The following is a 16,185-nucleotide window of genomic DNA, read 5'->3' on the forward strand; positions in this document are numbered from 1 at the left end:
TTGTCATTTTTCGATATGTACATTTATTACATGGTAAATTCACAATAGAACCCAATACCATTCAGATAATGATTATTGGAGATGCAGGAAAAATCACAGACATTTATTTTGATTTTTACTATTTTATGATTGTTGTGTCTCCTGTATGTCCTTCCTCTGGGAAGTATTACTCACTGTTATTCATCACTCGAATAATAGGTTGAAATTAGCATAAAATGAATTCACATTGAATGCAGGGATATCTTTAGATACCATTGGCAGGCAGTTGTCTTGTGACATCACTTTACTGTTTTCACAATCATTTCAGTACATTCAGTAAATATATGAATGGAAGGCATTTTACTTCTCATTTTATTGAAACTTCTTGAGTGGTGAGAAGGTTGATTCTTATTGAATAAGAACTTATTACAGGCAGTTCTAAAGATGTACTTTTGCAAGAGCTGCCTCTCATTGTACCTGAAATTTGTGTGATAAGTGTAAAACAGGTAAAACTCATCTCTCATTGGAGTGCAGGCACCTACCAAGAAGGCAATGTAAACACACCTATTGCTGTTACCTGTATTTCTTCACTGACAATTCCTCACTGTTACGAAAACAAGGTGTAACTTTTTTATTGCATGCATGTTACCTTTATCAGTTCTTTATTGGTCTATGTCAACATTAATTATGTCCTATCTGATATGGTCAGGTACTGCACCAATCCACAGATGATAATAGGCCATACACATGACTTGTAAGGCATTTCCACAGTAAAAACAAAGGGGTCATGAAAGGTTACTATATCCTCCTGAGACCCGACCCATTCATTTATGTCCATTGTAGTGGACATTTTATTTTTGCATCTATCTTTTCACTGATGTTGGGAAACGTATTTATTCCTGTTGTACACTAAAGAGGACATGCTGTGAAATTAAAAATACAAATAAATTTGAAAAAATCTACATTGTAAGATGTCTTGTTTCCTCCAAAGACAAATAATCTAAAATTGAAGGACACTTTTTTCCTTGGGTCTCAGGAGGATAGAGGGGGAAGTGGATTTCTGACAATGAAACAGGTCCATCAAGGGAACAGATTTGGATAAGGATGGGAGAGACGTGTCCCTACCAACATGAGGAGTACTGTGTGTATTTAGGGGGATGGGGGCTTTGCAACTGATTTGGTCCTTAACAATGTTGAAACCAAACCTAACACCCTTGAGGTGAATACATGTTTCTTCAGCAAAAACTGAATGGGAGGACATCTTTTGGTTGCTGTCTGTGTATTGGTGGAGCACATTTAATTAAAGGACAAATGAGCTTCCAGAATCATTTTCTCTATGGATCCAGCTACTGGTACCTTACTCAAACAACAGAATTATTAGCGTGAGTGAATAGTACCACTATTTTTGATCATCGGCAGAAGTGTATGACAAATTGCTTTATTAGGGAATAGTTATAAAGTATCGGTGCTCCTTGCTTATATGTGTGAACAATGAAATATATGCAGAACTGTAAGATGTATTTCCATTAATGATAGATTAAAATAGTATTGCACTGCTATACTGAATATCTTAAATAATTCATTTGTCCATTATAATTGTAGAGTGGTAGTGATGAACTTTCGCCATTCTCTTTCCTTACCACCCCACCCTTCCACTGACATTTTTTTTTTTTTTCCAGGATACGTATGTGTAGAGCACCATCTGTCTATCCGGAATCTACCAGGAAGCATAGGGCAGAGGACACCATGGGCGGAATACCAGTCCATCAGAGAGCACACACAGATATGTATACAACCACACACTAAGGGCAATTTAGAGACACCAATTCAACTACCACACACATCTGCATCACGGGAAAAGACAGGAGTACTTCAAAGACACCCAGACAAATACTCCAAGAACATACAAACCCAGGGCAGGAATCGAACAATCCTACATTTAAACGAGCAAGTTTTTGTATCTGTGTCAACATTTAATTACCGCTACACACATCCGCAATATTGTTATTGATCTAATGTGCCTACTTCAATTTTGCAGTTCAATAATTATCCATGAACTTGGTAATGAAGGACTCATATTTATAGAGGAAATGCGTCAAGAAGGAAATGTGAGTCCTGGTTATAGCAATCTTCTGTGACATAGGCTTTGCTAAAGCTCTGGGGACAGCGTGACTCTAGGCTGTGTCACTCTCCACGCGTCATATGCGTTAGATAAGACCAGCTCACTCCGCTCACTGCACATTGTCTCCTGCTCCATCAGGATGAGTGTAACCTAAAATATGTATTCTGTGGGTGTCATTCAGGGTTTGGGACTGACATTTGGTGCACAGCATCATCATGTTTGATTTAGAGGTGTTGGAGATTGTCATTTTACATTTTTCAATCCTGGTGATTCTGCTGGTTGACTAGCCAGTGGGTGTCATTTTATGGTTTGGGACTGACCATTGGTGTGCGGCATTATTATGTTTCATTTAGGGGTCTGAAAGACAGTGATTCACATTAATTTTACAATCCTGGTGATTCTGGTGTTGCTTTTGACTAGCCAGTGGAATCTGCTACACTGCGCTGGCCCTTTAAAGCAGGTGTCCGTCGCTCATATGCTGAGGGGGTGCCACATTGCGATCTGCTTGCGTGGGTTATCCAGCATCTGCTGCCAGTGCTGCAGCCCCACCCCCGAGGACTGCAGGCCCAGCTGGCACTTGCCCAGAAGGTCCAGCTTGCCGTCGCCGCCCAGGTTCAGCACCTCCAGCTCCAGGCTGGACTTGGCCAGCAGCTCGCGGGGCACCTCCAGCATCATCATCTCGTTCCACACCGGGTTCATCTTGTGCTTTACGTGCCGCGTCTGCTTCTTTTTCAGCTTCGTGGCCTGGTGCCTCAGCGCCAGCTTCACGGAGAGGTCTGCCAGTGACATGCAGCACGAAGGTCAGAGTGCAGCCCACAGATTTCAGGCAACCTTTGTCTGGTTCAAAAACAGCTGACCCTGAACACCATGCAAGGACTAGTTCTGCATTATTGCCACACCTGGCACTGCAGTTCTAATATATTTAGAAACTTTCATATAATGTACAATACTGTGCAAAAGTCTTAGGCAGTGACAGAAATAACTAACTCAATATCTAATTAATAGTAACAATTAAAACTAATGAGAATTTCTGCTGTGATTTACTGGTTAGCGAAACATGGTACGCTAGTGGATGTCAAAAAATACATGGGTGTATTGGATGCTTGTTGCATGTCCTAAATGAAATGGCTCAGCCAGTGGTTCTTAACCTTGTTGGAGGTACTAACTCCACCAGTTTCATATGCGCGTTCACCGAACCCTTCTTAATTGGAAAAATAAAATATGATTTTTTCAAATTCAAAACATAGGTATTACAGTGGGGGAAAAAATAATATCAATTTTGAGAAAAAATGTTCACCTTTATTTCGAATAACCTCAGAAAGACCTCCGCCGAACCCGCGAGACTGACTCACCGAACCCCTGGGCCTCGATCGAACCCAGGTTAAGAACCACTGGGCTAAGCTGACACACTTTGAAAGACTTTTTAAACCAACATGAAGGTCATTTAAACATAATTTTCTTTGACTGCCGAAGACTTTTGCACAGTACTGTAGGCAAGGGCATAACTTTATGTTGAGCACTGGGGGGTTTGAGGTCCCCTCCCATTTAAGGGGCTCCAGGGGGCTGTATTGGCTGGTTCTGATTATTGGGGGGGGATTACAACCCCCCCCCCCGTAATTTACGCCCATGACTGTAGGTTACATTATCTCCATTTTATTTATCAGATGCTTTTATTGCAAGTGACACACAATTGAGAAGCAGGATCAGACAGTCCCTGAGGCATTTGGAGGTTAACGGTCTTGCACAGGGTCCCAACCCTGGGATCTGAACCAGCAACCTTCTGGTCACAGGGACCACTGATCCACACACTCCACCGCTCATGTCACCTGGTAAGAGTAAGTAAAACATAAGATGAGACAAACCAATGGAGTCCTTCAGCCGAAGGTTCTGCAGCCCGCGAGCCTTCATGACCACCACGCCCAAGCGGTTGGCTGCCGGCAGGTAACTGATGGACAGCAGGATCTCCCCAGCAGATGCATTCATGTCCTGCAGATTAAAGAATTACTCACCATTGCACCAGAAGGCGACACATTGAAACCAAGGATCCATCCATCCATCCATTTTCTGTAACCGCTTGTTCTGTTCAGGGTTGCGGGAGGTCTGGAGCCTATCCCAGAGGCTACGGGCGCAAGGCAAGGAACAACCCAGGACGGGGCGCCAGCTCATCGTGGTGCACACTCACACACCATTCACTGACATATGCACACCTACAGGCAATTTGGTAACTCCAATTAACCTGCGGGGGAAACCAGGGGAGACCTTACGACGCCTGACTCTGCCAGGTTCTGTTTTACATCTTATTTATTTAGCACATGCTATACATTTTGAACTCCTCATATACAGACTGCAGGGTCAGCCAGCCCTTGCAGCAATGGGGGGGGGGGGGGGGGGGGGTGCTTAAGGGCATTGCTCTGGGGCTCAACAGCGAAATTACTCTGCCGACCTTCTGCGTTCAACTGGTGACTTTTCAATCACAAGCACAGCAGTCTAACCCACTGAGCACTGACAAAAAATTAATTACCCAGCATATTTATTGGCATAGATAAACTCCGTGGTGTTGTATTATATTACAACACTAGCACAGCAAGTAAATGCTTCCTTTGAGAAATACTTTAATCTACTTAGGATTTGTGCATATTATTCCCTGGCAGTGTTAGAGGAGCCTAGTGATGGTAGCACTCGTTTCCGTTTGAACTTTAAAAAAAACGGGAAGGATAAAAGACCAGGTTGCATCCACTGCGGCAAAAAGGGACACTATGCAATCCCCTTGAAAGTGAAGGCTGAGTAATTTACTCAAGGTTATAATAATCATAATAAAAGCAGTCCTCAGTAATTCCCAGCTTTAGATGCAAATGTTATAGTGCGGTACCTCATTAAGAGATTATAAACTCCATGCTTATTACTGAAATAACAGGCTGTCATAGGTAGCAGAGTTTGAAGCTACTAAAACATGAAGTATAATTGTAAGAATGCTCTATTATCTATTTATACAGGGGATAAATAACTGAGCCAGCTAATTTATGCACAGACAGCCCATCCGAATTTGTCAGAAGACAGACAGAAAGATGAGGTCACTCCTTACAAGGAAAGACGAAGCAACGTGCAGCATAATCTCCTGTAAAGCCGCTGTCCGTTTCTCACATTTGCATATTGATCAGCGTCATCTCTGCTGCAGCTCGCTCGGGCTGCAGATGCCACTATGAATACTTTAGTTCTGGAATTTTAAAATACACTTTCATCATGAATGAAATAATGATCACATAGGGAGGATATATCAATGCCGAGGAAGCCTTTCAGATGAATAATACTCTCCAAACCTACTAAGTAAACCATACAGATTTCTCTGACAGTTTTTATGGATGTATTCCTGTACTTAACCTGTATACTTAACATTCATTATATGCTCAATTAAAAAGGAAACATTAGTAGATATTTATGTGATTTTTTTTATTACGTTTTGAAAAATGTGGCAATCGTCAAGTCTCTGACTGAAGCTCTAAGATCTTTCTAAGTTATCTCGTCTTGCTTACGTCTGTTGCGAAAGCACGTACGTTTTTGTCGTACTTCTATACTTTGATCAAGGCTGCTGTGGTTTGAGGAGAGCTCAGAGCTTTCTTCCTCTCGGCGCTGGATAATAAATGATGCATTCCTGTTTCTGCAGGAGCAGAACAGAATGTGCGTCACAGTTCAAACGAGCTCTCCCCCCATTCACCGACTCGCAGTCCTGTTTGTTTCCGCGCTCTTACGTTTTATTTATCATCCCACCCAACTCTGATGACATCATCCTCCCCCACACTCTCCCCTCCAGCCTACGGCTATCTTCCAATTCCTGGTGAGTCTCGGCGATTTTCTCCACGTCCGTAAGAATTCCCCTGGGGTTCACGATGACGCAGATCCAATCTTGTGCTCTGCGGCACCAGACCCATCTCACAGGCAGGAAATTTCAGAGAGGGCCTGATTTAAATCACCACTCAAGTGTGGTGCTGCGTTTGTCTGCATTAATTAATATGGATTATCACCACGGCATTTGTGGGACACAATGGGGTTATGTTCTAATATTATCTGCTATCAAATCCCTGTTCCTTTTAATCTGGATCGATCCTGACCTCGCAACTCATATTCCAATTCCTTAACAATGGCTGTGCAGTGTAATTTGACTATACATTTAAACTGGTTAACAGCGGATGAAAGTATAATTCTGTCAGCCCTGGCTGGAATTCCTGAAACGTGTTTCCATCAGGCCTGTTCTTATTTTAAATCTGAACGTAACTTGTTTTTTTGGCAAGACTATTTTTTTAAACTCTAAACACTACACTAGATAGACAGAAGTATTGGGATACCTGGCCGTTGCCCCCACAGGAATTTTTATGACATCCCATTCTAAATCCACAGGCATCAATATGGAGTTGGTCCCCCTTTGCAACTATAACAGCTTCCATTCTCTGGGAAGGCTTTCCATAAGATTATGGAGTATGTCTGTGGGAATTTTTGCTCATTCATCCAGAAGAGCATTTGTGAGGTCAGGCACTTATGTTGGATGTGAAGGTCTGGCTCGCAATCTCTGTTCTTGTTCATCCCAAAGCTGTTCGGGGTTGAGATCAGGGCTCTGTGTGGGCCAATAAAGTTCTTCAAATCCAAATTCACGCAGCCATGTCCTTATGAATCTTTGTTTGTGCACTGGGGCACAGTCATGTTTGAACAGAATAAGGTCTTCCCCAAACTGTTCCCACAATGGTGGAAGCATGGAATTGTCCAAAATGTCTTGGTATACTGTCTTGGCATTAAGAGTTCCCTTCACTGGAACTAAGGGGCCTAACCCAGCCCCTGAAAAACAACCCCATACCATTATCCCTCCACCAAACTTTAGAGTTGGCACAATGCAGTCAGGCAGGTAACGTTCTCCTGGCATCTGCCAAACCCAGACTCATCCATCTGACTGCCAGTGAAGTGTGATGTGTCACTCCACAGAACACGTTTCCACTGCTCCAGTGGCGGCGTGCTTCACACCACTGCACCCGACGCTTGGTATTGCGCTTGGTGATGTCAGGCTTGCATGCAGCTGCTCGACAATGGAAGCCCATTCCATGAAGCTTCTGGTACAGTTTTTGCACTGGGGTTAATGCCAGAGGAAGGTTGGAACTCTGCAGTTTTACGCACCTCAGCATTCGCAGAACCTGTTCTGTTTATGTGGTTTGAAACTCTGTTGTTCCTAAACGCTTCCACTGTGTAAAAATACTATTTACAGTTGACTGTTGAATATCTAGCAGGGAAGAATTTTCACAAACTGACTTACTGCAAAGGTGGCATCCTGTGACAGCACCACACTTGAATTCACTGAGCTTTTCAGAACGACCCCTTCTTTCACAAATGTTTGTAACCCTGACTGCATGGCCAGGTGCTTGATTTTATACACCTGTGGCAATGGGTCTGAATGAAATACCTGACTTCAGTGATTATGAGGTGTGTCCCTATACTTTTGTCCATGTGGTGTATATATAACCGGCCATTTCCATTCTTATATCTTATATGGCAGGAATCTAAAGAAATAAAACAAACTTTTTTTCATGAAGACATAAACCATGTCAATATAAGAGAAGTGGCTAAATTATAAATATGTGATGCCATGCCTGGGGGTGGGGGGGGGGACATATCATGTTTCATGTTGGATCAATATGGGACATTGCATTTACTGGTGGCAAGTTGACCCCCGCAAAGTGCTGGGCCCCCTACATCTGCCAGGGTGTTCATGCCCTTATTGCATCCCTGCCTATAGTCTTTATGAGCTGCTAGGATGTGGCTTTGTAAGGGTCGTACCATTCATACCCATCAGGGGTTCAGAATAACCTTACTGTAAATAGTGGTTTGAGCCGGGAAAGCGTGATGTCAGGTTGGTACACTCGCCAGTACCTGCTTGGGAGGCTGTAGGTCGACCCAGCAGTCGGCGTTGCACATCATGCTTATGTCTGCCAGCTTGAAGCGCATGGTGCCCAGGATGACGTGGTGGGAGAAGCGGTCCCAGCTATGGAGGGACAAGGCCACCTCGCCCTCCCCCTGGGTGCCCTCCGGCAGGGGGAACATCAGACCCTCCTGCCAACGCATGGTGGTTGCCAGGCGACGCATGGAGGTCTGGGCCTCCTTTCGGGTCCTGGTGGTGGTCAGCAGACCCGAGACGTAGCCCTCGCAGCCGGCCTCCGCAGTCACGTGCTCCGCTGGGGGACGAGAGGTGCCCGCTCTGAGCGTGTTCTGGGACGAGGGTTTCAGCCTTTCTTAAACCAGGGATGCAAAAATCTAGACTAGAGGGACCCTCTACATGGACCTTAGAACAGGTTTCCTGGTCCAGCTACTCAGCACTTTCTGCACTTTTTATCAGTGACCTTGGGGTTTGTTTCATCCCATAATCATCACGCCTTTTACGGTTCCTCTATTATACTAAAAGGCTACAATAACAGACTTTTTAAAGTTCCGTCCAAAGATACTTTTAGTAACAGAATGAATAACAGACAGTGCCAAAAAAATAATAAGATGGACCATGTACACTATATTTATGGATTATGCCCTGGCAGGGAAGCCATTCAATTGGATCCAGATCTATTTAGCTATAGCAGTATTATACATTGCAGGTTTCTATAATTCACTTAGGAACCCTGTACGTTTTGTACATGGAAACTTATATAAGGCTAGGTATTTCATTAAAATATTTAATACAACAGTTACTACAATGAATTATACAGCAACTGTTTCGTGGGGTGTGAACTAACTGAACTACTTAATTCATTTACATAACACTGGAATGCATTTAAAAATAAATTTAATTAAAACAAGAGCAAACAGACGTATCGTGGTAACCACCAAGTAGAAGGGACTGCAGTGAAAATGATAATAATCAAAATGCCCCTTATAGCTTCTTCGTATTGACTCACCTCTACACTCTGTGTCTACATTCATACATAAAACTGAGATGTCAGTAATTTTTCCAATAATGGTTTCTGTAGTTTTTGCCTGTGTGTGTATGTAGCTATTGTCATCAGCTTTAAATTGACATTGTTATTTACACGTCTAACTGACATGGGAATTCTGTCTATTGAACCCAGGCAAAACTGCTGACAGTATATTATTTGCAGGATAATGGAAGATTGGATTTCTGTACCTTCTATCACAATGACGTGCAGCTCCTTCTTCTGGCTGTGATATCTGAGGGAGAAATGCAGCTTCGGATAGATGATGGAGCTGCTTGTTCTCATGCTGTTCTTTGGTTCGGCAGCGACAGTGTTGTCATTGGTGCAACCTGAAAGACGAACACCATTGTCTGAGGATGACATTCACATGCAGTTGAAGTATTCCCTTAGCTGCACCTTGAGGGCTTCACTGCAGTTCTAAGCTCACAGCAAAGTGTAGGAGTAACTTTCAGCTGCGTCATTACAGTACAGAAGGGTTACCTTTCATTCATCTCAAACCATTAAAAGTTCTTTTGTGTCTGAGATTCAAATACTCAAAAAAAACATAAAATCATTCAGCCTAAATATTCGTCTAAATCTTCTGGCCCTTATTAATGAATTTATTATAGACTCAAACAGCATGATATTGGGACAGCAAATGTTTTAAGAGTGTTTTCTGTACATATCATTTTCTGTACAAAATCATCTGCAAGTCAAGTCCTGACCCTAGAAATATACAGATATTTCAGTTAATTTTTAATTGCTCATAACTTTCAGGGGTGCTTTAATTCACGGGCTAACCCAGGTTGAAACTCAGGGACTTTTGCGCAGAACATTGTAGGCACTGTTGGGCATTTCAGGTCCTGGAGCTACAAATCCAAACCAAGATTTTGTTTCTACCAACCAGTTGAGTACTCTGTGACTATTTATACTCAACTGGTTGGTAGAAACAAAATCTTGGTTTGGATTTGTAGCTTCTGGACATGGAATACCCAACACTGACTATAGGTGCACAGTTGACAACTCAAATAACCAAGGGGTCTCCGGAGATCTTAATGTACCTCTGTTGACAACTAGCCAATTAGGGAGGACCCTGCAGTCAGAAAATCTTACAATTCGCCAACAGTACTGTAAAGTATCCCAGACCTAATGAAAACACAGTGAAAGACACACAACACAAAACTAATGATCACTTTTTGTTAGATTTTTTTTTTCCAGGTTCTCTGCTGTAGTTCACCTGGCTTACCTTGCCTAGGGATGACGGGGACCTCCTCCGTTCCCTCAGTTGCTAGGATACCGTGCTCCGGCTGAAGACTGGCAGCTTTATCTGCCAAGGGCTCGTCTGTTGTCTCTAAGGCATAAGAGGGAAGGCCGATGACCTTGGGAGAGGTCACTGATGGCTTTGGTTTGTAGGTCTTGGGAAATTTCAGGAGAGTCTCAGGCTGGATGGGTTCTGTTGATTTCTCAATACTAAACTGTAGAAGGAAGAAAGGGGATGCAGGGTTATCAATCTGGTTCCAGGATTAGCACACATAATGTCACACCTGCCCTGAGTCAGACCTCCCTGCAGTGATTCTCACCCAAGCCACGCTCTGCCTCCCCTGAATAGTTAACACAGATGGTAGCTTTTACTAATTGGAAGCATATAAAAGACTCTTAGCATTTTCTGGCCTCTGTGATGTATTGTGGCTGTTCTACTGCACCTGTGTTATTCCTGATTTTTGGTGCCTGTCATGTTCTGACTTTTGTATGGTATATTGCCCCTGTTTTATTGCCGATTTGGACATGGAACCTGGTGTATCTGGCCTATTCCCTGACGCTAGCCTTCCCTTTAGAGTAACCACTGTAGATTGTGGTTTTCGTATTGGAAGACCTTGCTGTCCTTGTGAAGAATCTGCTGTGTGGCTTGATCTTTAGACTGATTCATTACACATAAGTAACACTATCCAATCTATTTATATAATATAGAAATAGAATGACAGGAGAGAGTTACATTAAACTGGCTTCAGCATTAAACTCTAAGATGATTACAGAGCTGAATGATGTAAAATACATGGCTACCTGTTTTATGTGCAGGGGGGTGGCAGTTACTGAGGGTCTGAAGAATAATTCTGAAGTACCCTGTCTACATACATAGACTGTAACATGCAGAGTGGCTATAGCATATAACTTTGGTGCTATAGCACGGTGTTTCTTAACCCAGTTCTCAGGAACCGCCAGACAGTCCACGTTTTTGCTCCCACCCAGCATCCTGCCAGACAGTCTACATTATTGCACCCTGCTGGGAGTGACCAAAAAACGTAGACCGTCTTGGGGTCCCCAGCTGATGAACACTGATACAGTTTTATCCCCTGCCACTGGCCATTGCCCTGCTCCACACAGCTCCCGAAAAATGCAAATCTTCTGCAACTCCATACAGTCTGTAAATGTAACTGACATGACATATTATGGCATCCAGTAAGACACAGATATGGATCACTTAAATATTTATATCTCTCTATATATACTGCACTGAATCAACAGAGATTGTCTCATTACGTGAATCCTGACTGACATTACTGATAATACAATTTATGAGATAAAATAAAACTATTATTTTATGTACAAATAGAGAGACATTAGCAGCTAAAATGCATATGAGAAAAATGAACTGTGGGGAATACCGATTAGAAACATTAACATTAACTGAAAATTCCTTTAATTAATTCAATAATAATTCAGTGACACAATCATTGTGACTCCAGAGCTGACTGGTAATCGACAATGGCACTAAAGTTTTATATGATTGATGCATTTTAGAGTTTTGCCTGGGAAAAAAAGATATGTTTCTACTGAGAATAATTAATGTCGCTACTGCTGCTGTGCCACAACAACAATAATAATATTAATAACAATATTAACAAAACAACAATGATGAACATCCATCTATCCATCCATCCATCCATCCATCTATTTTCTATACCTGCTTGTTTTGTGCAGGGTCACAGGGAAAACAACAATAACAACAACAACAACAACAACAACAATAACAACAACAATAACAATAACAATAACAATAACAACAACAACAACAATAACAATAGCCCCTATGACTATACTGTGGTTGGAAAATCGATAATATAAATGGGGAAAATGTATTGATTTGAGTAATACTGTGGGTAGCAGCTTCTCCAAAGAAAACAGTAAGTTTAGTAGAGGAGACCCTGTATCATTCACCACCTGTCACAGATTTCTGTGCACATAAACCCTTTTACGTATCAATACTCCTTCTATACTTGTCCAGTGCTTCATCACCAAGCTGACAAAAACTTGATTTTACCTGTTTCTCAGCTCACTCATGCCCCCTGCCTATCTGTATATTTGGTTGAATGAATTATGCATTATAAATGCATTATGAACGAACGTTGTATGTTCTACAAATGCACTATAAAGGCCTTATGAAGGTGTAGTTAACATAAATTGTTGGCATATATTCTTATCGTTATTCTCGCTTTTAGATTTTCTTTTCTTAGTTTAACTGGGATAAAAGAGAAAAGAGAATTTCCTCAAAGGGATCAATAAAACATCATTATTATTGTATTATTATGTTATAGCATAGCCTTCTAACTGCACTGTGGACATTTTTCACTGCACTGTACAATGTAATAAATTCATGCATATTTATGTTGTTTTATAATGCTGATCATTTTATCCTGGTGAAAAGAAGCTGTTTTGAATCTCAGTACTCAGAGGCAACAATATATTTATTGTGTGAGAGATCCTTACCCCTCACGTAAACACAGCGTGGGCACATCAGTAGCAGGTGAAAGAAATCTGCAGGTGTAGGAAGAGCGAGTAGATTCTTGAGCCTCCTCATCAATCTCTGAAGGAGATTTCCTCCTTTGATGTTTGTCGCTTCGTTAGTTCTGCCCCAAACTGGGACTTGAGCCAGACTTGCAGTAGCAAGCCGGTGGCTTTCCAGCGAATCTCGTCAGCCGGGCTTGTGACATCCAGAGTCTCCTTCAGCCTCCGTGTCTATTAATAGCAGAGCCCACCTCCCAGTCTGCCAGCATGCAGGCGTGGTGGCGAGCTTCCTGTGGGCCCGCCGGGCTGCGTGACTTTCACACCAGCAGTTTTCCTCTGAATCATAAAGGTTCCCCTGCATTTTAAGATGACTCACATCTACCTGCACAGCAATCTGCAGGTATGAATGCTTAGTACAGGGAGCGGATACCTATTCAAACTGAAAATAATGACTGCAGTGCCCCAAGACAATGGCTGGTGAAATATCCTCAAAATAATGTACTAAACAGTCATCAATTTCAACTGAACTACTGACTTTTTCCATTTATTGTGAAACCTACAGGATACAGAACTTGTATAAATGTTTTTATAAATATCCATCCACTTCCTGAAGCAGCTTATTCTGTTCAGGGTTGCAGGGACCGGGAGCCTATCCTGGAAGGTACGGGTGCAAGGCGGGGAACAACCCAGGATGGGGTGCCAACCCATCGCAGGGCACACATACCCACACATAGGGGTAACTCAGCATAAAATTAGCCTCAGCATGTTTTTGGACTGTGGGGGGAAACCAGAGAGCCTGGAGGAAACCCCACGATGACATGGGGAGAACATGCAAACTCCACACACATGGAACCCTGGCAGAGACTCAAACCCAGATCCCAGAGTTGTGTGGCAACAGTGCTAATCACCGCACCACTGTGCCGCCCCGTTTTTATAAATATGTTATAGAAATTAATATGCTGTATTGTTATTATTATAACATTTTACAGATATTTATTTTGTCTACATTTGGATTGCAAAAAGAACCTTATTTCCTTCATTAGAAGACAATGAATGAAACTGTGTAGTTCTAGGAAGCCGGTCATTCTATATCCGGCAGTTAACCAGTCAAACTGTGTGCGGTCATTCTGTATCCGATAGCTAATCAGTCAAACTGTGTGCGGTCATTCTATATCCGATAGCTAACCAGTCAAACTGTGTGCGGTCATTCTGTATCCGATAGCTAACCAGTCAAACTGTGTGCGGTCATTCTGTATCCGACAGCTAACCAGTCAAATAGCTTGTCTTATAAACTATGTGTGATTATCCTGCACCCCACTCATAACTATTTAAAATGTGTGGACATCGTGCATCGAGCACTTATCTGGTCAAACTGAATGTTTTTACTCTCCATCTAGCACTAATTATACAAAGCAGTCATGGACGTGTTCTGCTGAAAAGCCTAATAGATAGTAGAATTCTTATGGGAACGTCCTGTTCCTGATTTGAATCATTCCAGTTTAATGTCTATTTTCGTCAGTCTGCGGTTATTTAGTTCCCTCACTCCTCACTGCTACATTACAATATTGATCTAGGCTGACGATCCTGCAAACCTTATGCTGTTCCACACAGTCTCCCCACCTCTGAGAAGTTATGAGTCTTATGTTCTTACCTGCTCAGCAGAGTGCTTCACGCTGGGCTTGACCTTCTCTGGGTCATCCTCCTGCGGCCCCTCCAGGTGGCACTTCCTGTAGTGCTTGCAGAGCAGGGAAAGCACGCAGAGGGTAAGAGCCCCAGCAGAGGTGCCCAGGGTAGCCCCAAGGACGATCGTGCTGGAGAAAATCATGCCGAAGGTGAGTGAGGAACCGCGTCTGGGCTAGGCTTCAGCCAGCATGGTCCACGGGCAGCAGTGGTCAGGGTGTCGTCATCGGCAGAGCCTGTATCTCCGCAAATATGAAGTAAGGGTGTCCTCACACGCAAGGAGTCAGAGGTCAAATGTCCCACACGCACAGGAGCTGTTTCCCAGGGGGTCAGAGGTCGAGCCGTCGCTGTTTCTCTGGGAAGCCGGCAGGCAGGCAGATCACAGGCGAGATGCTGCCATAGTGCTGTGTTGCTCTGTGCTGTTAATCCTGTCCTATGGAGTGAAGCACAGGCGTGTCTGTCTTCCAGAGTGCGTGCTGGAGAGGAGTGAGAGAGCAGGAGAGCTTCAGTGCTCTCATCTCCTTTCTCATCTTCACTGGAGAGGGAGGTGGGAAGGCGAGGGGGGGGGGGGTGAGGGCGGACTGGCTGGGTGCTGAGAGCCGCTCCAGCAGAAACAGCCTGTCTCATTGATGATTTTGTTCCCTCCTCCCCCCCCCCCACTTCCCCTCTAACGCTCTTCTCTTGCCGTCTCTCCTCTCGGTCTCCTTCATTCCCTGACAGTCCTTTTCATCTCGCTCCCCCTTCGCTTCGCTCTCCCTTCTTTTCTCCTCGCATTCTCCGCTTCATGGGACAGTGATGTGTTACATAAGGAGTTAAAAAGCAGGGCAGAGTTGGTAAAACTGGGTGAGATTCAGGCGTGCTGTAGAATTTTGGTATTTACTGGCTGCCTGGCCATTAATCTTTCTGCATTAAGGACTATAACCGGCTTGATGTTCTTACTGTTCAATTAAATTTTAATAAATAAAATATATACTTATGGTTTATATTTACCACATATGGGTTGTTTTCTACCTTGCGCTGGATGTTTCCGGGATAAGCTCTGGACCTATGCGACCCTGTACAGCACAAGTGGTACAGTGAATGAATGAATGAATGAATGAATATATGGATAACATTTGGGCACTTAATGTAACATCCATCCATCCATCCATCCATATAATAAAAAAATCCTTTATATAGTTTTTCCTAAAAGTATGGTTTGATTTACATATGGAGCCTAATGTGCAATTTTACCACAACACATTTGGCAGAGATATTGATCTGTAATAATAACAAATGTATCATCCCTGAATAAAACTTCTCTCTCACCTTAATTTCGTAAATCACACACACACACACACACACACACACACACACACACAAAGAAATGCTGTTAGTTATGGGAAGATCGGGTGGAAAACCTCATACATACAGGAGCAATGATCCAGATTCCAGGTATGAGTGCTTACATTTGAGTGACATTTGTTTTACTTAGATAATTCATTACTTATAAATACAAAGAGAGAAAGACAGGCACCCAGTTCGTTCAGAATGAACTGATGTTTAAGGAAATTTGTACTTTATAGGCAGAGATTTCCTCTCATTTACTGTTTATATAAACCTTAATAAAATCCTCCAAATTTTCAGCTAAAAATAAAAAAAGCAAATGAGACATGCATGGTTTCCATGGAAACCCCCCACCTCATG

The 16,185-nt window shown here is 42.8% G+C and overlaps 1 protein-coding gene across 1 annotated transcript; it reads right to left on the reverse strand.

Moving 5' to 3' along the window:
- Positions 1-15,041, reverse strand: LOC111858215 (synaptotagmin-13-like). Its single transcript, XM_023839777.2, has 6 exons — positions 14,471-15,041; positions 10,283-10,511; positions 9,249-9,386; positions 8,009-8,310; positions 3,964-4,087; positions 1-2,877 (listed from the first exon to the last, which is right to left on the reverse strand). Exons 1-6 carry the CDS (start codon positions 14,642-14,644, stop codon positions 2,573-2,575), a joined length of 1,272 nt encoding a protein of 423 aa, XP_023695545.1. The 5' UTR covers positions 14,645-15,041; the 3' UTR covers positions 1-2,572.
- Between the last annotated feature and the right edge of the window lie 1,144 nt (positions 15,042-16,185).

The sequence above is a fragment of the Paramormyrops kingsleyae genome, chromosome 11 (genome assembly GCF_048594095.1).
Source record: "Paramormyrops kingsleyae isolate MSU_618 chromosome 11, PKINGS_0.4, whole genome shotgun sequence".
Classification (NCBI taxonomy): Eukaryota; Metazoa; Chordata; class Actinopteri; order Osteoglossiformes; family Mormyridae; genus Paramormyrops; species Paramormyrops kingsleyae.

Bases quoted from the DNA above. Each gene is read 5' to 3' on its own strand.
- LOC111858215 (XM_023839777.2), bottom strand. From the start codon at position 14,644: ATGATTTTCTCCAGCACGATCGTCCTTGGGGCTACCCTGGGCACCTCT. The intron at 9,387-10,282 runs GTAAGCCAGGTG...TTCGTCTTTCAG, and splicing joins CCCCGTCATCCCTAGGCAAG to GTTGCACCAATGACAACACT. The intron at 2,878-3,963 runs GTTTGTCTCATC...TGTCACTGGCAG, and splicing joins TCGGCTGAAGGACTCCATTG to ACCTCTCCGTGAAGCTGGCG.